A 27,724-nucleotide genomic window follows, 5' to 3' on the forward strand; every position below is an offset into this window, starting at 1 on the left:
ATGTCTACCTGAATTAATTCACGCCCTTTTTTTGATCCCAGCTATGCCCAAAGACAACGCGTGTCTGCCCTGTCACTGTAATAAATATAGTACTTGGTGAACTACTAGATGTCATGAACCTTTGATTCTAATGTGGGTTTTTTTGTACTTATGGTTTGTCACCACCTGGTGGACAAATTGTTATGCTTGCACTTAAAAAAAAAGTATACATTTTAAGAGAGGATAAATAGAGGGTGATCTTAATCACGTCCAAAAATGCACAATCCTGTTTTTTTCATGGAGCTCATTGAGCTGTGTTAAGTGATGTTAAAATAAAGGCTCAATAAAACCAGACTATAATGTTAAAGGATGTCAGTATTTAGATCCATCCCTCTTCAGGTCAGTTCACTAGAACCCAGTGCTGTGTGAACAATAATCATTTTGAATGCTGATGACTTACTGCGTAGTAATGCATTGTGAAGAGGTGCAGTAGCCCTGCTTGGGGCAGTACGTTGATCCACTGTACCTCCTCCAGATGTCTTTGAAACACACACTTCTTAATAGCTTTAGCTTCATGGCCATTCATCAACCATACAGCTGCTTCAGTGTACAGTAAATGTGCCGCTCTGCCCATGAAACGCATGTGGGTTCTTTTTTTCTTATACAGCACTTAGCAGCCCTGTGCTGAGGAAGTCTCTCACATATGTCATTTCCAAGTGTTGGTTTTCAACTGAGTACTAAAGCCACATTATAGGATATCTCCGCCAGACTCCATTCTTTCTAAACTAATTCACCTACAGTCCGTTGTGACACAGAGCTCAACTTATACTTTGAGTTTGTTTGCAACTGGCTGTTGAAATGGCTATTGGCAGATAAAAAGCTTCGTTTAAATGTTTTATTTCAACTTGTGGACCACAGTGAAACGTGTGTATTTAGTTTGCTGTAGCACAGATCAGTGACAATTACCATTATAAGACACACGGCTGTAAGAATGTTTAAAGTACCCAAAGACAGAAACATCCGAGTATCTTTTTATACTTTCTCTGTATGTAGTAGCACTTGAACTTTTCTTTGACAAGCATTTTGATTCTTTCTCAACGTCTTTAGTCTCATTTCTCCCTAATCAATAACTTTCCCCATTGTGATGATACTTTGTTTCTGCAGCAGGAACATGCCTCTTTCACTCAAGCAGTTTTCAAAACATCTCTAGTTAAACCACCTTTTGGGGATATAAACAAACTGGATGGTCAACAGGGATGGAAAAGTGTCCATTATAGTATACCAAAGGCTAAACTATGGAAGAATGTATTAATTGTGATTGTGGAACTCTGCAGCTTTAAGGGGGGGACATATTCCACATTCCAGAATAACAGCACTGCATTAAAATAACACCGGGCTATAATAACACGGTCAAAGCCCAGCCACTTCAAAATCAGCATTTTGAAGACAGCAGGGTCATTCCATAACCCTGTGTAGGAAAAAGGCTGCAATAAACTGTGCTGCCATGGATAAAAAAAATGCATTTTGCCCATTTTTATGGAGAAATAATTGTGGAATGTATCAAGAATTACTACGCATGTGCATATAAAAGAAAATGTGACCCCAGAAAACTGTTTTACAACTGCTTTTTGAAATGTGTTTTTAGCGTACTGCTTTAATTAAACTATTAATAATTATTACAGTAATACAGTGCTCAATGCTAAAAGGTAATGAATCAGAACATAAATGGCAGTTAACTTTGAAAGTCTGTTTGAAAAGGGGAGTCAAATCCATGAACGCCTTGTAACAGAATTGCAGTATAATGAGGCATGAAGTGCAGAGGGGTGGGTATATTTTCTTTTGGTAAACCCCCTGCCATCTATATCTGTCTGACAGTGTAAGGTGACTGCAGTCAGCTGAGAGGCTGCACTCTAATGAATATAGCGGCTGGGTCTGACAGCGAGGGACAGCTGATCGAGGCTAGAGTGCAGTCTGCCACTTACTGGCTTACTAGACGCAAGGACTATTAGAGAGCCACGTACTTGTGTCCCACATCTCTCTCGAACAAGTCGCCTTTCTTGGGAAGACAAAAGGGGTTCTTTGGCCAGCAGAGAGCTATGTACTCAAACAATTTCCACTGGCAATGCTGCAACCCCAAAGCAGTGGGTCTAGTCCAATCACCCAAGCAGCGACGGACTGCAACACTCTTTTATATTGATCATGCTGAGATTTTCCACCAGGGGAGATATATTGACCCCCCTTGGTAACATCGTGAAGGACAACAGAAAGACAATGGAATGAAGTTTGTGAAAAGGCTGGCTTTTTACGAACTGTGCATTGCACCCCTATGCAAGTGAAATTGGGGTAGTTTAGTGCATTTTAATTACAGCTGAAAATTTCAGCAATGTCATTGTTACTGTAGTTTAACAAGAAGCAAGTAAAAACTACCCTCCATATATTAAACAAATACATTTATCCTTTTGTTAATTTGTATTTTTCCAAATTTTAGTTTTAGGACTGTTTCAAAGTACACAAGAGGATGGTTATAAATTACTTAGTTACATCATACTGATGTAGGGGAAAAAAACAAGGCTGACCAAAGGAAGGTTACAAGAATTCAGCATTACCACCATGGGTTCTCTAGGCTAGGGAACTGTAGCACAAGTGATGTTGCATGAACTGCCTAAAGAGGGTACCACTCTTCACAGAGAGGCCTTCCATCACTGAGATAACAGGGACACACCACACTTCTATAATGGATGACAACAGACTTTTTCATGGCAGCAGCACACACCTGTCAAGTAACTTATATAACCAGCATGTGCAATACTGCAGTCTAACCATACAGTCCAGTTTTCACATCCAGTGATCTTACCTTACAAGCCATGTAGTAAAACTGACACACCGTGGATGTACTGATGCTGCTCATCATTAGAGATACGCACATGTCAAAACAGACAAGCTTCGGCTTTTTTGTGTGTACTTGTTTCATTTTTCTCCCAGAATACAGACAAGCAGAAATAGTAACACTTCAGTTTAAGGTTCCATTTTTATTATTAAATATTTTGACAGTGATTAACAAGGACTATCAATTTTTTACATTTGTTATACAACATATTACCTGCATCAAAGTTCATTCTATATAGTAATCATAAGGAGTCTTAGAAATGCCTAATTTACATAATCTTATCCAACAGTACTGCTATCTTGTTATTATTCATCAAAAGGTAGAGCTTTAACATTATTTACTACTTTGGTGCTAGTGGGCGCTGTGCTTCCACAAGATGGCACTGCAGGGCGAGGCACAGGTTCACAGAACACCTCTTCCTCATGCACATACAAGAGGAAGTCAGCTGGAAGGTAAAAGGATACAGCTTGTTAAACATAAGCTGAGCCTAGAGATGCTCAGAAAATGGTGTCAGACCATTCCAACAGACGTGAGTTAACTGTCATTCTTCTTGTAACAATACAATACACACATCTCTCTTGCGGGGCTGTGAACCGAGCTGCTCTGGCAGTCATTCCTTACCGCCTTTGACTGTGTTAGTATAATTTCTTTGGCACAACCCTTCACAGTTTAACTTTGTTGTTCTGTGTCCCCTGTGCTTGAGATGAACTTGTTTAGTTTGAATATTTAAATATTTGGATGTATAGTAACTCTTTGGAATTATTAAATTTTGTACTGTTGTTATAATTTATTGAGTGTAATATATTTAGGTCTCTCTTTAGTAATTAGTGATTAATAAACTAAACTAACTCACACCAAAAATACACACCATCTCTCTTGCTAGACTGCCAAATGTCTTTTTTGTTCTAACTTTTGATAACGGAATAAGGAATATATACTTTGCTGACATTCATTAATATTAGTTTGAATGATGTTCTGCCAACTTTAAAATGGACATGCCCAAAGACTTACGCTTATTAAGTGAATTTATTGAGGAGGCCAATAATAGACAGTGGTCATTTTAGATCATTAAAATAGACCCCACAGAAAGACATGAACATTCTATACAGCTAAGGTCTATCTATATAAACTATTTTCTAAAAGTCTACATACTATCGATTTTAGTCAGTTTCTCCTATCGAGTGTCTTATTGGAGATGCTTGTTGGCAGATACCCCAGAGTCAGATCCCTAATAGCATGTCTCGCTTGTCACTTTGCTAAGTGCAGACTTCAAATAGCAGGCGTGCTTCGCTGGCACTGTCTTAGCATAACGCTCTTATGACAAAGACAAGTGTTGGCAAAGGAACAGCAGAGTTCAGCCTGTCACAGTGTGCCAGTAAGCACATAGCTTCACGGTGCACATATCTGATGGCGGAGAGGTTCAACAGTATGACACAATCCTTCAGGATAATAAAGACCACCCCCCCCCCCCTCAATCCTTTCAAAAAACTGCTTGGGATCAAGGTGTGCGACTGTCTTGAAACGGCTGCAGTGTGCTGTTCTTGTTGGAATTCTGTAAAGAGGCTATATTAAACTAACTGGACTGTCACACAGTTTCTGTAAAGCAGGATGGCCTTCCCTGGCTCTTTTAAATGGTTCAAAGAAAGCACAGGGGACTCTTAACAGGTGGCTTGCCTGCTCTGTAGCATTGTATATTTAGAAGAGAAATAAAAAATGTACAACGAGGCACAAAAGTGTAGGTAGATGAATTCACTTTTTAAGAGCACAGTGTAGCATGGGAAAGCGGTGGTTTGTGAAATTGATGCTGTAAGAGGTATTGTTTAGGGACAGTATACATGCACAAAAAAAGAACACACATACACACACACATACATGGCCTAATTATTATTATTTTATTAATATACAGTATAGTGCAATAATACAGTATTATCACCAGCATTTGTATTAACAGGAACAACAACATAATAATAATACTAATGTTAACACAGTACTACTAGTAGAGGAGTATTAAACAAATGTTAACCCTTTACGGTACAAGGGACATATGTGTCCCACAAATAAAATGATTCTTACTTAGTTATTTTTGCAATGAGGTGCATGAAACAGGGCTTAAAATGTACTGACAGGTTTGGTCTGGTCTTCCAAATTGTCAGTTTTCTCATAATATTGAGCGCCTCTCAAATGTGTTTTAAGAAGTTTGAACAGCTACTCAGTTCCTTGTGTACCTTAGGGATTAAAGGTATAAAAAAAAAACCAAAACATCATCATCATCATCATCATCATCATCATCATAATAATAATAATAATAATAATAATAATAATAAACAAATTGATTAAAACAACAAATGATTACTTACCTACAGGGTAGGTAGATGATCTGAGATAGCTCATCGGTGGCACATGCAAAATATTTGGAATGAATGGTTCAGTGATTGTACTCCCACCAATGCACAAAACCTGTGCCATGGTCGACCTAGCCAAGAAACCCTTTGATTTGTGAAGCAGTTCTCTTTTGTTTCTAAAGGAATGCCCCCTCTTACTGCTGATCAGCATATTAGGACCTGCTGATAGATATGGTTGTGTTAGCATGCTGAAATTCCGAAATTGGCATAACTGGCTTGTTGCGCGGTGTATTTACTTCGTAGATTACTTTTCTCAGAGTTCATCAATGTCATTCTTCTTGCTGTGTGCTGTCATCTCCCGCGGACTCTTCCTTTTTGTGTTACCCGGGAAACCTGGACTCGGTAACCACGGAAACGTGAAATGGACGGGTTGGCAGGAGACAGGGAGTACTTTGCGTTGATAATGAGTAAGGACACAATTTGGGCGCAATGATTTTTAGTACGTTTTGGGAAAAAAAAAAAAAAAAAAAAAAAAAAAAAAAATAATAATAATAATAATAATAATAATAATAATTCACGGAAATGTCACCGAAAGGCCACCAAATAATAGGTTTAGCTACACAACACAGAAGAGCTTTTAAACATGATTTCCATTACATGTGAGTAGATGTTAAAACATCATGCTCTCGCCACGATACGCACCAACTAAGACGCAGCTTTACAGTAAACTAATGTGATCCATCTCTGATAATGTAGATATCCTTCTGCCTGGTGTTGATGGCTGAAGTGTAATGCTGGCTCCAGGGATCAGTTTATTTTGCCTCCCCAGCGCATCAGCACACACAACGGCTGCGATGCTGGCTCCGGGGGTCAACCACAATGCGGTCTCCCCAGCGCATCAGCATGATAACCATCTGGACTGAGCCAAGTTGGGTACATCTCTGGGGTCTTCAAGTGGGCACCTTCCATCCTCGGTGTTTCGTCGACTAGTCCACGACACCTCAAGAGGGCTCAACGGTGATTCTGACGTCCCAACATCACCCGCCACCATATTTTTCTTCAATAATAAGAACCAGTCGTTTAAATTGGTTGTTTCTGAGTAGCCTACAGAGCACCTCCACTTTGAATTGCCTATGACACCCCCGAACCACTTTTAAGAAACGTAATATATGAATAACAGTACTCTCAAACGAGATTTTAAAATGGTTGGCGGTAACATAGTTTTTTAATAAAATGGGAATTTTAATGTGACAGGCGCAACTTCCTGTCTTGGTTTTGAAGCGGCCTCAGCATACCGGTAGTGACATCACAGAGGGAGAAAGTGAACAAAAGACAGCATGATATTCACATGAACAGATCGATTTTGTTTAGTAAAATGCCTCTTATTTGTGTTTTAGCTGGTTACTCCAAATCAGGCAAACGAACGAAGAATATTATTATTCACTGTTTTCCGAAAGACACAAAAAATGCAGCGCATGTGAGAGAATAAAAAAATCCACACAATCCTTGCGAAGCGGTATGTTTCAAACTGGCAGGACAACTACACACGGTGTAGTGTGCATTTCGCGGAAGGCAGTTTTGAAGAAAGATCGACGGTAATGGCAGAGATGAGCCTAGATGTAAAAAGAAGACGTTATTTTAAAAACTACCGGGGTTCCAACCATTCTGAAGCAACGACAAGCTGCTGGTGTTGCTCTCGCATACAAAAAATACACATCCGATTCCCCTCTTACGTAGCTACATACACGTACATAACCAAATGATTTACAGATACTCGCATATTTGTATTTTCAGTGCATGACATACTGCATTTTTAAAAGGCAATAAAGGAAGTGCCAAACCAAATGTGTTTTACATTAATTCCCAAGATTTCACAGACTTTTGTTCAAATTCACGATTTCACAAAATCTTCATCAGTTTTCTTCAGAACTGTCTTGAATAAAACTGACCCATGCATTTCAGTCTCCTTTAAAATCTAACCCCATGCAAAAATAAGTAAGTGCATAAATAAACAGAAGACGCAGTTCAATGTTGACAATATTAACCCTACTGTGACTATTTAGGATTCCGGCACTGTATACATCCTTATTCTGTTTAAATGTAATTTATAACATGAGTTTACACAAGTGGAATTACACAAGTTAACATAAGATTATACCTGCTTTCCGACCTATATAAACACATGCGGTCATTACAAAACTGCCGCAAGGTAGCAGACCATATTTTACAAAAAAAAAAAAAAAAAAAAGAAAAAGTTTACTTGGTTTACGGTGTACTTTAGTATCTATGTTCTCGTTTAAGCTTGGATTACAAATCAAGCCATTTCCCCGTGATAAAGAACGGTCCCGTACTATGGTTATTTGTGTTTTGTTATTTTATTTTTTTTATTGATCCGTATACGGTTATTATTGGTGTTGTACGTCAGGACGAGGGAAGTGTATTTCGTCCCAGTTTTAAACCCGTCGTAGGCGCTGTTTGACTCAAGAAAATGGCAGAATATATATGTATATATAATATGTACATATGTATACAGATATCGAATTTAGAATAAAATAAATATATGGAATATACCACAAACAGGTCGTTGATTTGTTATTTAGTGATATCAATGATGTATTTTGGTCGCATGTTTTAAATGGTTTTAGATTTAGAGTCTAATAAAATACAAATCCCAGAAGAGTTTGTAGCTAAGTGATGACGTTTTTCCTGGACGCGTATCTCCGCTCCCCCACCCTTTCCTTTTTAATTTTCAACCACAAACCGTTTGCCTCTCCTACTAGCCAATCCCCTGGTCGCTTTCTTCTTCTCTCAGTGACGGCTGAGAACGACCTCCTAACATAGCGTGACAAGACTGGCCAACTGTAGCTTGCGGCGACGTGACGCCACTTTTGGCAGCGAAAGCTAGGGAGGTGGGAACTCGAATGGAAGACAGCGGCGCAGCCAAAACGAGTCAGTTGAGTTTGAAATAAATAAATAAAAATAGACAGAATAGAACTTTGAAAACAAACTTTATATCATCCCGGAGTCATAGTTCTCGTCTAGTCACCGAAAGGATTACTGCAGCCGTCGCTGGAAATAGTTCCCGGTTTGTTTATACTGTGGGAGGAAGCCGAGAGTGAAGGAGGCCCTGTCGGGTGCGATTGTGGAGAAGCGGCAGCCTCGGAGTGTGAGTGAGGTGAGTACCCGACTGAGGGGCTTCCCAACCCTGCCTGGGGAAACGTAAGGAACACGGCGCGGTGCGATTTCGTGCGGAGCCGAGTCCCTTTTTTGTTGCCTGTAAATATTACTGAATAATTTCCGTCTCTATAGAAATATAACTAGAAAAGGCAGAGGGGAAAGCCGACCATCGCTCTCTGGGAACGGGAATGTATGCAGTAATGATGACAAGATAAGCAGCCGTGTCAGGCCTGAGAAGAGAACAGACTTAAAAACACCAAGGCTATTTTCTGTTGTTTCATAATCACCCAAATATTTTTGCTTCTCGTGTCCCGATCACTTTGTAGTATATATATATATATATATATATATATATATATATATATATATATATATATATATATATATATATCACTTCTTTTGAAGCAAGAGTTGCATGCATTATTTTCTACTCCTGGGTGATGGGAATGGGTGAAATGTTATCCTGACGTTTCTAAAGGCAAATGTCGGTATTTTAATAAATGACAGTTATAACAAATCGTGCGAATTGTGGCTGATCAATTTCCTGTTCCCATCATTTTAGAATGTTTTTTTTTTAAGCGTTTGACTGACAATGGATAACAGTTTATATCTTTAAGGAATTCAGCAGTAATATTGTGTTAAGCAGTTCAGACACACTGATGTTGGATGACGCAGTGTTTATATATTTGTTTGCTGTAGTCTTAGTCAGTAGGGTAAATACAGTACATACATTGGTTACCAGATTTGTCTTAATTCATGCACGAACACACTAATAGTAGATTGCTGCAAATAAAGGCTACAAAACAGCTCTGCGTCAGAAAGAGTGCACAACACACATTAAAAACAGTGCTTTACTCCTGAAGCAAAGCAACTATTGCTTAGGGGGAAGTTACCTCTTCTCGCATTTCGTGTGCTACGCATGCGATTTTATTATTTCCGTTGACCTGGATGAGCATGCATTCATTTTATTTGAAGAATAACGTTGTATTATAGTTAAAGGGATAAACGGTGAACTAGGTCACTTCGGTAGGCAATTATCATTACGTTAAATGTAAGTGAAACAACTATGTAATACGATATCGCTTTCGTGACCTCAAATGTCTTGTTTTTCGATTATTAAATACAGAATTTTAAACAGTGGTTTCAACGTAATGCTATCGATGATGTTAGGTACTATTAGTTTATTTACGATTGGCTGACTTTTGATTAAATTGTTAAACATTTGTGTATTGTTATAAAGTCAAGATCTCTTTTTTTTTTTTTTTAAATGAACTTTTGCATACTGGAAAGCCTGCATAATGAAAGGTTAGTTAGCCTGTATAGAGTTGTTGAGTCTTCTGGCAATTTTAACATGTGAAAATGTTTCAGTAGTTTTATTTTTTGAATACCTGAAAGTGGTTCACAAAAACAGTCCAATAACAAAGTCTGTGCCCATGCCATGTAAAGAATAGAGATGTGGGACTTCCATGAGAATATCATCAGTAACAAAAATAAGTATTTACCTAAAGCAGTTTGCCATGAGATCAATTACAGAAAATGTAACGTGTGGTTTGAAATAACATACTGTAGGATTATTATGGGATTGCAGGGTGTTCCAAAGCAAATCTGCTTACTGCTTGTCAATTAAAATACACAGCTTGCTGTTCCAATTTTAAATGAATGAAACTATCATTAGTGGCATTTAAAATTTTGTAGCGAGGAGCTTCATCTCCTCTAAGTCTTGGCTACACTTTACAGAGCAGTCTAAGTGTCAAATAGTTATGCAATATAAAGCAGGAACATGAGTAAAGTATGTTGTTGGCTACAAGACTCTTGGATAGATCTGATAAAAGAGCAGGAACACAATGTGTAGATATACATATATTCTCCCCTTGCTTTACATAGCATGGAAACAGTGTTTGGCCTTTTTTATCCTTCAATTAACCTTCTCTTTCACAGAGAATATGATACACACATCATAATGACATCAAGATTTGGTAAAACCTACAGCCGGAAGGGTGGGAACGGCAGCTCGAAGTTTGATGAGGTCGTCTCCAACAAAAGAGCCACTCTCAGTACCAAGTGGGGGGAGACAACCTTTAAGGCACAGGTGGGATCAAAGAGACCCAGCTTCAAGCCGGAGGTGACTGAGGTCCCCAAAAGGGTGAAATACACAGAGCCAGAGACGTCCGAAGATCCATTCGGCTTTGACAGTGATGAAGATTCCAAGCCTGTCACCTCCCGCAGTGTTGCACAGGCCAAGGCACCATCCGGTAAGCAGGCTGCAGAGTCTGTGACGTCTGAGAACTTTACCTCCGTCTTGGAGGCCGATAGCAGGATTAGCCAACCTATCGGCACGGATGCCGTTGCCACCGGTAAGATATCTGCCTTTGACGCCGCTGTGCATGGGATCAAGGAGAAGAGTACAAACCAGATTCCAGAGGAAGGAAACAGTGTCTTCAGCAGCTACACCACTGCAGGTAAGGCATTTAGTCTGGTATCTCAGTTTTACATGAACGTTTAAATCTTTATGCCAGTCTCAAAGCAATAAGGGTTCTTAGTTCAACCAAGAAAAAAATAAAATAAATACTTGCTCAAGTATTCATGAGATATTAACTCCCGCTTGATACCAAGTTAGAAAGAAATAACACTGTGACTTTTCGGAGAAAATCTAGGCCCACAACTATTCCACTTGTTGAAATTAAATCATTATGTTTAGCTACAAACATCAACAGAAATTGGAAATATTTTAATAAATGGATTGGGAGAAATAGGCAGTGAAGGCTTTTGTATAGCTGTAGTAAGTGTTGGTTCTGTATACATCAGACAATGCAAAAGTGATAAAAATGCAAAATTCAGCTCTGTACAACCAATTATTCCTTTTTTATTTTGCCTGGATGACCATTCAAAAGGTAAGTGTTACCTACTATGTAGGAATTTTATTCTCTGTGGAATTCATGGTTGCTTGGGAAGTATTTAAAACCATCTTTCCAGGTTCTCCTAGTTTTATATTCTTTGTGAATGTGTTGACCAAAACCTCAGTGTCAGCATTACCTGTTGCCACTTAAACCTGGTTTGCAAAATGTTGCACAGAAGCATCATTGCATCAACGTAACTTTTAATCTTTTAAGCCCTACTTCAGGTGTGGCCTAATTTAATCGTTGCTTGATTGTTTAGTTTGCGATTGCGCAAAAACATTTTTTTTTTTTTTTTTAAAACAACTCCTTTTTACATTTGCTGGGATCTAAAAATCCCCAAACTAATCCCTGTCCCTACAAGAGAAACTGTTAAACCCTGACCCTGGTTCCACACGCAGTGGTCAGTTGTGAAGGATGTTCATAGTATTGTATACTACAAAAAGAAGCGTCTGCCTTACTCCATGGCACAAATGTTTTTTTTGCTCTGATTTGGGCGACTGGATGTGTGTGTCAGCGGTTCCTTTTATAGTCGGGTGTTCTGCTGGGACACACCTTCCTGCTGGTTGGGGAGCCTTAGCTGGCCAATATCCCGGTGATTTTATTTATTTATTTATTTTCCCCCCTGCTGAACACAGCAAGTAGCAAGTTCCAGACGGAGCATCTGACTGTCATACGTTTGTATGCATCAGAGAAGCCAGTGATGAAACGCTGGCATATACTTTTATGCCCTGGGTCAGGTGCACTAGGAACTTCAATAATTACATCCTAATTTTTCTGGACAATTTCAACTCCCCACTCATCAACCTTCAGCGACTGTCGATGTAGAATCCACAGCTGAATGTCCACAATCCTAAATCACCCTTCAGGATCTAATGAGTACTTAATGAGTGAATGTAAAGATGTACAGCATGTTGACTCGCCTACCATAAGTGGTCATAACTTGCATACTTCTCTACATGGCTATAGTCCTTAAACCTATTTGTTAGTTAATCACAAAGAAATTAGTCCAAATAGCTGCTTGGTCAAAATAATGATTGCAAGAATTTGGCTTCCTGGAAATATAAGTCATTGGCAGATATCTTTAAATGTGCAAAAAAAAAAAAAAAAAAAAGTGGTGTGTAGTTTTCCGTATCAAGGGTGGTGGTAAATCAGTGGTGCACTCATGGAAGAAAAATCTCATCAAAAACATGTTGTCAGATAGACAGTGTTTCCCATCCTTTTTTCAATTGACAATATCTAATCAAAACATAAGTGGGCCATCTAGCATGTCTGCAGCATCACCATTACAGTTTAACCATTAAAAAAAGACAATCTCTGTTTTTTGTATTTTGTTTTTAACCGTTTTCAACTTCATTAGACTCCAAAGCTCTTTCTAGATATAGAAGTCCCTTTTAGTATGACCATTTGCCTACATTGATTACAAAGTTAAGAATCATTCCCTGAAATGTACAAACTGGGCCTTTTTAAACTCATGAAGATATGACATTATAACGCCACCTTGCATATCTTTCTCAGTGAGAGTTGACGTGTTCAGGTGCCTGACAATGGGCCAGGATTGATCAGCCCTCTTATAGGTATTTATGTTTAAGTGAAATTAACAGGAAAAACTATTTCTGCATGGCTTTTGTAAAAAGAACAAAGTTGTATTGAACAACAAACTCTGAAATTTGGTATTTCTAAGCAGAATTTATTGAGTATTTGAGAATCTTGGTCATTGTTTAGCTTAATGCCAGACCCCTCATCTAAGTTATACTGAACTTTTGCTGTACACTTGATTGGCTGAGATATTAATAACTTCTGGGAATATTTATTCATTTCAAATCAATACATGCATGGATATTAATTATCATGCTTAGTGACACTGTTTTATCAAAATACTAATCATTCAAACCACAGATGCTTTTAATATAGGCCTACACTTTGTCAGGTGACTTAACGTTTGTATATCTCAAGAGTGCTTGCTTTAATCCTGTTGGACCTCCATCCTTCCTGTCACTTGTGCCCCAAGGCACCAGGAGCAAGATATAGAAAACTTAATGTCATGTTCTAACCTTCAGAGATTGAGGGAATTAGAGTTATCACTTGCTCAAGTAGTCAATCCCTGAGTCCAGATCTCTCATCTATATACACCTATACACACACACACACACACACACACACACACACACACACACACACGCGCGTGCGCGTGTTTCTAGAATGAACCTGCCCGGGAACTCAAGGGCGTGAACAGAACGAACCCAGTAAAATACCAGTATAGCTGCTACAATTAAAGTTGCTTGGTTAAATTATTAACAATGCCGTCGGACGTTTGGAAGTTTTTTTATAAAGAACAAAATGGAAAGGTAAAATGCGCCATTTGTGGAACTTTGCTGGGATTCTCCAGCAATACCACAAACCTGTGGGACCATTTAGTAAAGCTCCACCCAACAAAATATCACAGCGTGAGTACTAAAAAAAAGAAAAGGAACTACCTACAGTGACATCGTACGTTCATTTTAGAAAGAAAATAGAGCCAAATAGCACCCAAGCAAAAGTAATAGCAGACCTGACGGTGAATGTTGTTACACAAGATGTTAGGCCCATTAACATTGTGGAGGGAGATGCATTTAAAAAATCCGATAGCAAATTTTGCTCCAGGCTATGAAATGCCCTGTCGAAAGACGGCTTCTAAATGAATTACTCTGAATCATGAATGTACAAAAGAAAGCAGATTTAACCGAGAAGTGGTGTTCATTGTCCATCATTACAGATTGCAGACCTTTTTAACAGTGACCTGCCATTATGTAATGCAAGATTGTGAACTCGAATCAAAAGTACTAGCAACAAGAAAATTTAATGACCGGCACACCGCTGTGAATTTAGCAGAAGTGACCGATAGAATCAGCACAGAATTTGGGGCGATTTTGAAACTAATAGCTTGTATCCATGACAAGCTGCAAACATTTGCAGAGCAATGCCTTTACTTACTCATGTAAGCGATCATACTGGGACATCCTTTGGTGGAGTGGCAAGTGTGAGCTGTGCAGGGCACAATATAAACCAAAGCATTCAGAACAGTTTGGAGGATGTTTGATCCGTACACACATCAGTGGCAACAGCAAGAAGACTGGTTGGTTGCACGTTTTATGAAATGTGAGCAACAGTTCTTGCACAGAGCATATCTGGCAATGTTTGTTTTTCTTTTTGCCTTGTATAAATTTAGTGTTCTGTGTCCTCACGGCCCAAATACAGTGACCCTTTTTTGTTAGTAGGGAAGTTAATTGTTGCCTCATCTTTGAAGTGATTCAATCATGAGACAACAATCATCTGGTTATTTTTTTTTTAAGTAGTTTTAGGGTTAATGCTTTCATCTTCTTTCCAAATCCAGATGAATAGTTGAATAATGTTTGAGTAATTTTGGTTAAAACATAACCCTTTTAAAAAGCAATGGGTCCCCCCATTTGTATTTAGAGTGTACACCATGAGTATTCATGGTGTACTGTGTTTATTCTTTGAATGAGGATGGCCTAGTTGTTTATGAACATCTTCAAAATTCCTTTGCTTCTATGAAGCTCTGAAAATGCTTAGCCGAGCTGTGGAATTTCAGACACTGTACACTTCCAGTTAGTGTCTTAATTTTTAGTACACAACTGTATTCTAGGACTTATGTTTTATTACTGGTGTTGTCCAATAAAAACGAGCCTTTTCACAGCCGCACACTTTGAAGTAGTGTCTTTACAGTTGATTTATGGGGTTCCACTTATGTGTTGGAGGAAGTGCTTGAATTCTGACCCCAGCAGATGGTTTCAGTTCTGCATCATCTTCAGTCTTGCAGTGGCTTTGAACAATTTGAATTAAATAAACAGTTCAGTTTTGTGTGTCTATGTTCACCTTGATAAAAATCAACTTGAACTTGACGAAATGTTGTCTGCAGTTTGTTGTGGAAGTGTGGGTGATTTTAATGAAAGTGCTAACAGTATACACAATGTTTCAGTTGAGGTGTGGCTTTTGCTATCATGTTGCTTAAACTGTTTTTTTGTATACATCTATCATGTCAGATCTTAATGCAGTTTATAATGCATCAGTGAAAAAGGTTTTATGACCTCCTATGAATTACCACCTAAACAAGTAAAAACCTTGTAGTCAATTAGCTAGTTATGAGTTTGCAGGCAATGAAAAGTTGTGATGGTAATATTTCCATTTAGTTTGATCAGACAGAATGTGTTGCCCACTGAACTATGAAAAGGTAAAGATTGGACATAAAGAATTAGCTACGCAATTATGTAGCAAATGAGTGTATGGGGAAAGAAAAAAGATTAATAAATGCCCTACCCAAAAAAAACATCAACTCTAAGTTGATTGTCAATTTGTACGTTTAACTGATCCACCCACATCTTGTCACATTGTTTTTCTTTTAATGAGTATTAAGTATTTTTGCAGTATGATTTTGCGAATCTGATACTGCATACTACTATGAATATCTCCTAAACCATTTTCAGTAGAATCTAAGAGCACCCTTCACTTTGACCTGAGATAGCGAACATATTGAGGTCTTGTAACTTTGATTTCTGTATGATAAAAGTCTTATAGGTAAAGGCTTCAGACGTAGTAAAGATGTATTCTGTAATCGCCTAGGTCAAAATTTGTTGTGGGTGTCAAGAAAAATTAAGCCTCATTCTCAGAAATAACAAATTTTGTCATGTATAATCAGCATTCCCTCTAAGGCTAAAATGTGCACATTTTTCGCAGTAACTGGCAACAACCTTCGCACTCAATTTCTTTCACAAGTCATTATAAATATCAACCTCAATTGACAGTCTAGCCTTGTGAGGTAAACCTGTTATTTTGAGACCATTCTTACAAAGCATTAATAAGCATATTTGTGTCTGTCTTGCAGCTGATTCTCTGATTTACCTCTGTAAAAATGCACGGCACATTAGTGCAGAGCTCGCTCGGGCACCAGCGTATCTACTGGCTTTTAAAAAAATGACCATTTCAGAAATAATCTCAAGCGTTTTGAAACTGGTAAAAATGCATTCAACACATTAGTTGAAAATACACATTTGTGTATAGCACTTGAAGAAGACATACCATATCCATTATTTTTTTTGTGAGCTTATTTGTAATGTGATTTCACTCCGTGTTTCTGCTGAAATTTAACATGGCGGCTGCACCAACGAAGATGAAAAGAAACAATGTTTCAGTGAGACAAAGCTGAAAGAAATCTGATTGTCTATATGAGGATGGTGCGATAGTATTCTTAATGTTTTGCTGTAATTTGCGTGATCATGTACGAGTCAGTACAATTAAACACCATAATGCCAGTCATAAACACGTAGAGAATCAGAAAGCAAATAAGATGGCAACAATGGCAAAGCACTGCATTCTTCTGTGCTGCAAAACTAACACCTATGGTACTGCGCTCAAGGTGGAGCTTTCCAGCAGTAAGCTAAATGAAGTGCTTATTTCATTACTGTTTAATTTATTTCTTTCCATGCTACCTGCCTTTAATAAAGCTATAATTAGCTATTTAAAACATGGCCATTTCTGAAGACGAAGAAATTAGCTAAAAACTATTTTTCTAGCTATACAATTCTTAAAGGAAATTGGTCACTTTACTGTCAATACACTACACACCGTTGGTTTCATAGAGACATTCTGTCTGGAGACATGACTCTTTAAATCTTGCAAATAACACTGCAGAATTAGGAAAGAAACAGTTGAGAGGATAAAGCAGTGAACCTGTTTTAGAGCAACTAGTCAGTCAACACGCCTTTATCAGTGTTTCATATTTTATCCTGGTTATTATAATGCTAGTAAAACGCTATACTTAATTTGTGGGAGTACTGTACTTATGATTACTCTCACATGACATTGCTGGACTGTTACTAAATGATTTCATATTTCTTATTGTTTTTGTAAATGCCAGAAATAAGTTAAACAGGTCTTTTCAAAACAACTCTATTTGTAGACTGAACTACTGTTAGTGGAAGACTGTAAATATGATTCTCACAACTGTACTGGACATTTTGGTTTTCTGAACTGTTGTAATATAATTCTAAGGTTTTCCTGCTTATTTTAATACCAGCAATGAGCCCAGTGATGTCTGTAAACATGACAGGTTTGAAGTGACTTCAGGTACTTTGCTTACTATTTCAGCAAATTGAAAAAAAACATTTTTGATCCGTTGTTTAATCGGTGTATGTAGAAAAACTAAATAAAAAATACCCAAAGGTGTTGGTGTTCTTTGGCAGAAGCATTAGCTCAGGCACCCTCTCCAAACCCTTCCAGTAGGAGACAGAAGGAGCTTTGGGGGATTGTTACACAAGATTATCAAAGTAAGATTACACAGATTTAAATCTTAAAGGTTTTAATTTTTGTGTAATGGGGAATTACATAATTACTGTTAACTTCCGAAACATAGATGTATCTGGTTACCCCCCCTCCCCTTATTTCTTAATTCCAAGTTTCTAACAGTCTTTGAAACCAGAAAAGTAGGAAGTTAAAACAACATTGAACACATTTTGTAAAGGTGCTAACAGCGACACATTGATGTAGAAGTTTACAACAGGCTTTCTTATCACAGTCGTTTTTAGCTGCTTTTTATTTATTTATTATTTTTTTTTAGCATCCTGACATAGAAGTGTTGACATTGATAGAAGTATTTGGAAATTGTCTACTTTCTTAACCTTAAATGCTTGTCTACTTGAGTTTTGTAAAGTTTTCTCACAATTTTACGTTTTGTGTCGGAACTTTTAATGTAAATAGCTAATTTTGATCCACATTTTTTTGCAAAATATTAAAATGGCATAATTGCAAAGTTTCACAAACCCACATTTGTGTTCTGGAATGTCCTAGATTAGATACAGTATCCAATTTGTTGTAAACCATTATTGTATTGTAATGATGGACACATACAAATTACCACATTAGATTTTGCTGTCTTAGTAAATTAAGTTCTTCTGCAATGACCCTTTCAACAAGGAATAGTCTTTCTCTTGAGGGGATCACTGTAGCTTTGCACTTTATCACCTTTCAGTCTGAAATGAAGCATAAAATCAAGAAAATTAATGTGGATGCAAACTCAGCTATGTACATGATGTATGGTTTAATTAAGGGGGTGTCTTTTACATTAAACAAAAAAAAAACTTCAGTGTCCGATTGCCTGTTTTTAAGAGCTCAAATGTATTGGGCTACCCTTTTCTATAGGGTGACGTTCCTGATTTTAAGCCCCCGCCTCTATCCTGTGTAAGGGTGTATTAACTACAAGTGCAAATAAAGCCCCATTTGAGTTGATGCCAAAAAAACACTTTGAACTGTAAATTAAAAGTGCAGACTGGGCTGTCCTCCTGTACACACCATGTGTTTAATGTAATTGATTACTGTTTGTATTTTTAGTTATTTAACTATAGTTATACTTAATGTCTGACTGGGACCTTAATTTAAATTGGGAGGGTGGGGGTTAAGGTTGGTGAAGTCCTGTTGATGGGCTGTGATAAACTGTCTGCTCATCTGATTAGTGGAACCTGCTGTATACCTTGTTCCACAATAATCCATTCAGCAAACCAGAAGTTCAAGCATTACCGTGGCAATCAATCTGCTTTAGGATATTTGTCCTTGCTTGCTTTTGAACTCTATTTCTTCAGCTGTGATCGTATAAATACAGATATTGCTAGTGCACATGTCATAAAGTCCTCGCTATTACTCTCTGACATTTAAGTTACACATTATGTCAGAAGGGTAATGGGTAGAAACGCCACTATTTTGTTATGTAAGCTTTCAAGTACAAGCTATTGAGTTTGTCTGGTCCTGACAGTTTCTTATAATAAAAAGGAAAAATGTCTAATTTATTGAAATTGTCTGCGTCTGCAGAACTCCTATGGGATAGCCAATTAAAGACTGTTATGATGTTAACTAACTGCAAATCCATAGACATAAGATCTTTTCTATTGACGACAGTATTTTATTGACATCAGTGCACTGTTTAGAATGAAGAACACTTAATTCTGAATGTATTTTAGATCCCAACTCAACTTACAAGTTAATCCTTTTTAGCTACCTAGTATTAATTAATTTCTTAATGTTTTTGTTAGTCTGGGATAGTCGTGAATGTAAGGCTAATTAGGTCAATATGTTCTTATTTATTCCGATAGCAGTCTGAGACTAATGGAGTATTTCTTTATCCCTGGTGCACACAGTCCGTTAGGTCAGATACTGTATACCAATATTCACTTGGCTTTTATTTATTTTTTTTACTGGGCCTACAGCCAGTAGTAATAAATAGCCTGGTTCAGTGCAAGTACATTTGCAAAACAAGAATCATGTTATATTACTAGCAAATGTACTTGGTCATTTTACTCCACATATAATAGACTAATAATTTTAAACTAACCTGCTGTGACCATGTTGAAGCCTCTTACTGCCAAACATTTACTCAGTTTAATATTTTCTTAATCCATTAGAAAGGGTTATCTTATTTTCTTTTTGGGGAAACTGTTAAACAAGTGGAAATGTTGCCAATATTGTGTAACAACCTATTACCTGTATGTAAAAGCATTAATTTTTTGTATTTGTATTCCTTTTCTTTTTGTGTTTTAGAGAAGACACAACAGAACTGGTCAAACGATGGCACTGAAAACAACTACTCCTGGTACAAGAATGCAACAGAGAGCGACAAAAAGCCTGGTGCTCAAACAACAACAACACTGAAGACAGAGACTAAGGACTCTTTTGATAGCTGGCACTCAAGTGCAGGTTTTATGTTGGACTCCCCCAACCCCGAGACCAGCAAAAGCAAAGAGTCCACATGGACTGGTAGCACAAAGCAAGAGACAGAGGCAAACTACGAGAACAAAGTGGAGGAGCCTGCCTCCCACCTTGACAGTGACTTTTCTTTGACGTCACAAAACGATCAGGCTGGCGGTGGAGACATTGAAATCCCCATGGAGCCAGCTGAAGCAGAAGAAGTCTCCCAATCCATTCTCAGGCTTTCCAACTGCAGGACGTACCGCCGGCCCAACAAGGGCAAGCAGTCTTCCCCTTCAGACGACTCTGATAAGCTAGCCGACAGCACAGACCAGTCATCGGCCAAGACTAACAGTGTGGCTGTCAAACCAGCTAGCACAGGAAGAGGGAGGACTAGAGACTACACGGTGTTGCACCCGTCCTGTCTGTCTGTATGCAATGTCACCATCCAGGACACCATTGAGCGGAGCATGGACGAGTTTACCACGGCCCCCCCGGCCGATCTTGGGGAGGCTGGGCGACTGAGGAAGAAAACCGAGATCGCCGCTGCAGCCAAACCAGCCAGGTTCCTGACTTTAAACAAAAAATAAGAAATGTAGATTTGAATACAGTGACCCAAGTTAGGTTTTGTAAGATGAGCAAAAGTAGTTTATCTTCTTGAAGGTAGTACAGTAATATGCAGTGTGACATACAGGGTAATTGTGTTCCTTTTGTTGATAGATGTGCTGCTACCTAAAAGAAAAGTTAATTTAAAAATGTACCACATCAAAAAACATGCAGTTGTCATCAGAAGGAGATCTTAAACCTGTAACTGTATTAATCCAGCAACTGGGTTCTGACCAGGCACGATTTTATTGACAATTATAAATATAAATACAGAGGTTTGCAGAAGAGCAGGTTCCTGAATTTTAGGATAGGAGTGCAGCAAGGTTAGGTTCTAAGCATATGGCATTGGTATTTCTTGTACAATGATGGCCTGTGTTTTAGACATCTCTGGAGATGAAGGGAGAGATTCTGGCCAACCATTGTTGAAATTATGTAGCATTTTTCAGAATGAGCTTGGAATTTGGACCAAGTATCTTTGTTCTAACAGCAAGCTAAACTTTGCTCTGTAGTTTCAGATATGAGAATCGTATTTGTCTTCTGTATTTAATCTTATACTACAATTCTAGATTCCGGCCCACCCAAAACAAGTCAAAAAAAGCTGCAAAACTGGAGTTTTTTGGGTTTGATGAAGAGCATGGAGTCCAAGGAATTGAGGGGGACCCCACGGCCTCAGGCAGTGCAAATTACAAAATCAAATACTTTGGCTTTGATGATGTGAGTGAAAGTGAAAGCGATGAAGAGGACGGGTCCCAGGCGTCTGAAAAGAGGAAGGCAAAGAAGAAAAAGGCAGCAGCAGCAGCAGCCAGCGCGGCCGCTGCAGCCTCCATGACTTCGTCCAACTTACAGCTCTCCTGCATGGGGGAGAGCGATTCCCAAGATAGCCAGACCAGCACCAATACAGGTAAGGGTGGTGGTGGTTGCAATTATAGAATTAGTTGGTTAGCAGAGAAGTAAAACAGTTATTTGTATTCCCTACCATGGATATTTGGGCCTATATCTAGACATATTGCTATACAATTGTGATCCAACTTGTGTTGATATAGTGTATTGCAAAATGTTTAAATCCTTTCAATAAGGGAGGCTAGAAAGGTGGTGAATTAAGTTTTAGAATGGTAAAGCTTTTAAAAAAAATAAATATATTTTCTGAAAATGTATTTGTGTGACTACACACTTTTTTAAGGGCTCATTTTTGTGTTGCGTTTCAGACATTCAGGAATTTCAAGATGATTCCTTCCCAACAGTATCTGAAGTGACAAGGAAGGCAGCGAATCAACAGTTGGACAAGACCAAGGAGAGCACCAGGAAGATTTTCAGTGGTCCCAAACGAGTAAGCAGCAGTGCACTTGTACTTTTTTTTTAAATTCTGTGTCTTGCGTTTGTACAAGTTAAAAGATTGATCCAGTAAGTAAGATTTATATCCGGTATGAAATTATTTTACATAGTATACATGGTGTGTTAAATTTTCTAGTTTAAAGTTAATGAGCAAAATTAAAGTTATTTAATGAGATGTTGATTTTAAGAAGGTGGTGTGCAACAGTGGTTAGAGCTGGGGACTGTTGAGATCCTAGTTTGGAATCCCAGCTCAGCTTGCAATTCTCTTGTGACCCTTGTAAAAGTCATCTCTTAATCCAGCTTCCATTCCAGATTTATACACTATCTTAATCCTTTGCAGTCCTATGTCGGACTAGGTCTGACATTACAATTTTCCCTTTCCAGTCCGATGTCAGACCTTGTCTGACATCATCAAGAAGATGTAAAGCACAGGTCTTTAGTCGTTTTTTCTCTGGAAAAAGTATAGAAAACCTTTCAATGGCCGAGTGAGACCGATAGGATCCGAATGAAACCGAAAAAAGGGCATATATCATAGCCCCATGCATTACAGAGATAATACGGACATAACAAAGGAGGTAGCTGCTTCTGCATCCAGCGCTGAAAAAATATCACAGACATTTGCAGAGATTTTTGAAATGTTATAGTAATTAAATAATGACTTGGATCGCATTATTGAGGAGTTTGGTGATAAAACGAGTGATCAGAAGAGCATTTATCAGTATGCACGTCTATAAAGAGGTATGTGAAAAATACAGCGAACAAGGGGTGGGGCTTGGCTGTAGATATAGTACTGAATGTCCTTTTGCGATTCAGTGCCTTTTAAACAGTTTTACTTTGAAAAAAAAATTAAACAGCGTGTGTGAAAATGAATTGGACCTGACATGCCTGACAAGCGCTGAATAAATGGACTGCAAAGGGTTAATATTTGGATATAGTATAAATGGACCTCTACACTTTTTAGTACTGCTACTGTTAGACATCAGCAGATATAGCTGGTACAGTTATGGACATCCATCCAGATGAACTAATTAAAAGAAGAATTAGGTTAACACCACATTAGCAGTTGACTAATAACTCATTTCATAAAAATGAATAATTATGGTAGTTGAAATTGAGACAATAAAAATATGAAGTGCAGGCTTCGGTCAAGGCTTGTTCTGCCTGACAGATTGTATCAATGCTTGTCTAGGATTGTCTACAACTCTCTTTTTATTGCATTATCTTTAGATAATTCCAGAAAGGCTGTGCTCTCTAGCAGGGGTGGCCAGCCCTGATCCTGGAGAGCCACAATCCAGCAGTTTTTATAGGTAACCCTTAAATCATCAGTTTCTGAAGAATATAAGTTGTTGATCAATTTAGCAAGTCATTTTGTTCAATTAAGTCAGGATTGGTCAACTCTGGTCTGTGGAACAAAAAGTCTGAACACCCTGCCGCTCTCAAGTTATCTCCTAAATTACTTAATTTAACACATTGCTACTTAAATTGACAATTACTGCTTAACTATAAAACCAGCTGGATTGTGGCTCTCCAGGACCAAGGTTGGCCACCCCTGCTATATAGGAAAAACATATATTGATAGTATGTGGATGCACCACAGTTTCACAAAGAATTGTAAAATGTTTAAATGCATATAATATGGATTTATATAATGTCACCAGGTTTATATCTGACCTATGACATGTAATAATCTATATACATCATTCCGTCGCGTTTCCACCCTAGCCGTTAATCTGCTATGCTCAACCTTTTCAGCAATGTTAGTTTTATTAATTAACAGAGAATGTTAGTTCCGATATTGTAGATCCTACCAACGTTTTTGTACACTGTTGTAGGTGCACCGTGCGCTGCCACTTCTAGTGGTGTCATGTGACCTGTGTGTTTATGTAAATAAGTCCTGTTAGTCTGCGGGAGTTTATCAACTTCAATCTCCGTCTCTATCTCCTGCCACACGGCAGATGGCTACCCAGTCACAAGCATTAATACCCTGTGTCTTTCTAAACCAAAGATTTAGTGGTGCTCCTTACTAATAAAAGCTGAATCTCAAAACAGTAATTATGTGAATATAAGAATTGTTACATCTGTACCAGGTGGTATTTAAAACAGGATTAATTCATCCAAATTTTTACGTATCCACTTTTACCCTGGTCTCACTGCTGTAGAATATGTGACGGATTACTGTGCTTGACAAATGCTTAAATCTGATTGCAGCCATAAACAATTTAAACATTGCTTGAGCAGGAAAATGCGTTTTCAAAGAGGATCTGAAACGTGCAATCGGAAAAGAGGCAAGTAAATTACAATTTCCCCCTAAACCATATAATTGGGCAGAATTTGTCAAGGCTGTCGATAGTTTGCACATTTTGGCTTAATTGTTTTTTGAGCCTTCAGAACCAAAGGACATGTAAAAACAATTTGTCTGGTACCTTGGAAATGTTGAAATTCACGGATGTAGTCCTGTTCACTACTTGGGTTTAACAGTTGTTTCCAAAGCCACAGGCATGCTTAAAGGTCTAGTGCTCCATGCATAGGTAGCTGTCACAAAATGCTGACTGCTCTTACAGTAGGCAGAGCTGATGCAGTGCTAAGCTAAGTCAATGCAGCCTTTTTCCGAAGGGTGGTTGTTTATTGAAACTGTCATTAGGTCTTTGTGCTGTTTAATGATGGGCACTGGCAGAAGGCCATGCTTCTCGAAGCCCATGAAGAAATGGAACAGCATTGTATATTGAAAAGGCTGGACTCAGAGTATTGAAGTTCACTTCTTCCAAGGGTCTTGGGTGACATGTGCATTTCTTTCTTTTGTGTTTATTTACAATTAAGGTTAGGTTATTGACTTTTATAGGGTTTATGGATTTGGTATTTGCAAATCAGACTTAGCAACCCTTAACGTATGTGACTTGCTCCGCACAAAATCGGTCGCATGTCGCAAACATTCTTCAAAAATAGAAAGGTGTCCCTGAGAAATGTTTGCTTTTCATGTTATTTTGATAGTTTGAAGTCTAAACTATAACTTTAACAGTCATTTTTAAGTAGCTTTAAAATCTTTATTTTAAGCATTTTTATAACGCACACATTTTTTAGTCCTTTTTATGCCTATTTAAAACGCAAGCGGACATTGATCCAAAGCCGTGTATCGCCTCAAGTTCTATGTCTCCTGAAAACTCAGTCTCCTCTTTCAACACAACATCATCTGCAGTTCAGATTTCAAATAATACACCCGCCAGATGACGTTTTTAAAAGCTTGTTGCGAAAGCAACTTGAAGTTTGTTGCTACTATGTGACAGAACAGCAGCCTCTAATTGGTTGTGTACGTCCCTCTAACGTATTTGCATTTTCATCCTTCTGACAAACACAGGATAGAAGTACGCTGACGAATTCTGTAATTGCAGTCACTGGTTTTTATACTTTAAATTTATTGTTACATAACTGTTTTATTATTATTAACATCATCATAATTATTTTTGTAGGAGTAAATACAGCAGAATTAAAAAAAATGTTTAAAGAAATAAGTTAATGTTAAGCAGTGTTTTAATGCAAGAGCTGAATGTTTATTCATTAATTCATTTATTTATTTTAGAAATGTGGGATATTTATAGCCTATCTGTGTATACAGTGTTTTGGCCCCTTAAGGATAGTGTAGAGTTCTGCTTTAGAGAGTAGTGATATTAAGTAGTGTGGGGGGAAAAGGTGAACAGCAGCTCTCTGTAAAGTTATATTACAGACATGTGTTCAGCAAGCAGTGAGTAAAAGAATAAAAATAATCATCTTCATTACGTTAGGAGACCTGAGGTTTTTTTTTTTTTTTTTTTAAATAATAAATTATTCACTAAAGAAAAAAATAAGGCGCATACTTTCTCAGCCTGAGTCATTGTGCCTTTGTTTGCTTAACTCAGCTATGCTATAAGTGTATTTTACTGTTTTGAGAAGAGACGGTAAACAGTTTAAACAGACATTTATTCTTGTCAATTTATTTCCCTTGCCCTGTAATTATTATTATTATTATTATTATTATTATTATTATTATTATTATTATTATTATTATTATTTTACAGCTAAAATAATACAAGTCACATTAATTTACATTGTGTGTCAGATCGGGAGAGTAAAATTGTCAGTGAACTAAAAAATCTTGGGAGATTAAATTGAACTAAAGCTGCTGGAAGTAGGGAGTGGCTTTCTGTGATTGAGGATTATTTTGAGGGCAGCTTTTTGGGCTGTTGGTGCAAGTGTGATCACATGAGTCTGATAGGGGAATAGATTTTATTTAAAAATATACCCAGATATATAGTGAGCAAGCTGTGCCAGGGTGGTGAACTGGGCAATAAATAAATGCCCCCCACTGCATACTTTATCCATTGTGAATATTAGAGAATGGATAAAGTGTGTGGTGAGGGCATGCCTTCATTGCCTGATTTTCCTATCAAATTAGCTGCCCTAACAAAATCCAACGGAAATTCTAAAATATTTTGGTAGGGACCTGTAGGTTTGCAAGGTAATAAAATAAATGAGTGTATCACTGTCAAAATTAACGTGGTATTTATTAGATTAGACAAATCTCTAAAAGGTTGCTAAATTTGTAGTGTCTAGCATAAACCTGAATATGCGTTGCTAAGGACATAGCAAATGTACGTAGTTGAAAACTGTTGCTTTAACTTTATTCATGAATTTCTTGAAATTAGGGTCTCTGGTATGTACAATTTTACAATGTTATAACTGTCATTTAAAAAAACATTTAAATACATTTTAGTATCATTTGTAAGAGCTGAATATGTTATGTTGTGGAGTATATAACTCATTTCTGTTCAGGGGGTCATGAGACTTTGGGAGCAGGTCACATATGGGTATTTGGCACCATTTTACACTTGGTGCAATGACGCCATCATCACGTGATGTCTCTATAAAATATTTATACAAAAATAAATTACTGGATCCACACGTTTATTAAAAAAAATAAAAAAACAAAAGAAAACCATTAAGCGGCAGCGCAAGCCGATAACTCAAAATGTTAACACAAGAAGTAATCGTGTCTACGGGACTGTTACAGATGTTCTCGTGCTTAAATCTGTGCACAACATGATCCAGTAAATGGTAATGTTTAATTTGTGTGCTCATTTTGCAGAATACTTGTTAACGTTTCAAGACCTTAACTGGAACATTTTAAAAAAATAAACTATAAATCCTGAAAATACTAAATTGTAGTAGACGACCACCTGTCACTGAAACTAAGTGGTTTGTACCCTGCTTTCCCCATCTCACCCAGTGTCAAGCCATTTAAGAGAGTTCCATGCACAGCAAGAGTACAACTTGTGCTCAGTTTCTGGTTTCAGTATAGTGTTGTAAGTAACCATGCACCAGTAAAATGTATATCCTTAATGATCATAATAATAAAGTTTCTTGAATCTTCATTTATTTTGAAGTTCACACAAACTACTGCTTCAAACTAATTTACAACATAATATAAAACTGACGAGCAAAAAAATTGAAAAGTTTGGGTGTGTTGTGTACTCCAAAATCAACACTGTGTTGACACTGTTTTGTACATTGTGGTATTGAGAAATCTCTTCCAAGCAACCACCATGAATAACATTGTGCAGGAATAGTGTTTACAGCACACAACTCAAGGTCTGACCATCATTAACAAGGTTTATGAAATATATTTTAATGGTCTAGGAGTTATACACTGGCACAAGTCACAATTTTGAATTACTTAAAACGAGAAGATTTGGGTCAGGTACTTCCAGTGTGAAAGGATTATTAATAATAATAATAATAATAATAAT

The 27,724-nt window shown here is 37.7% G+C and overlaps 1 protein-coding gene across 1 annotated transcript in view; it reads left to right on the forward strand.

Moving 5' to 3' along the window:
- Window positions 1-8,089: 8,089 nt before the first annotated feature.
- Window positions 8,090-27,724, forward strand: part of LOC121321751 (wings apart-like protein homolog) — a 34,881-nt gene continuing 15,246 nt past the window's right edge. Inside the window, exons 1-5 of the mRNA XM_041260879.1 lie at window positions 8,090-8,383; window positions 10,324-10,844; window positions 19,863-20,574; window positions 21,182-21,516; window positions 21,821-21,942. Of these exons, the coding sequence (XP_041116813.1) occupies window positions 10,346-10,844; window positions 19,863-20,574; window positions 21,182-21,516; window positions 21,821-21,942 (1,668 nt within the window). The 5' untranslated portion in view covers window positions 8,090-8,383; window positions 10,324-10,345. The remainder of the gene's footprint in view (window positions 8,384-10,323; window positions 10,845-19,862; window positions 20,575-21,181; window positions 21,517-21,820; window positions 21,943-27,724) is intronic.

The sequence above is a fragment of the Polyodon spathula genome, chromosome 10, assembly GCF_017654505.1.
Source record: "Polyodon spathula isolate WHYD16114869_AA chromosome 10, ASM1765450v1, whole genome shotgun sequence".
NCBI lineage: Eukaryota > Metazoa > Chordata > Actinopteri > Acipenseriformes > Polyodontidae > Polyodon > Polyodon spathula.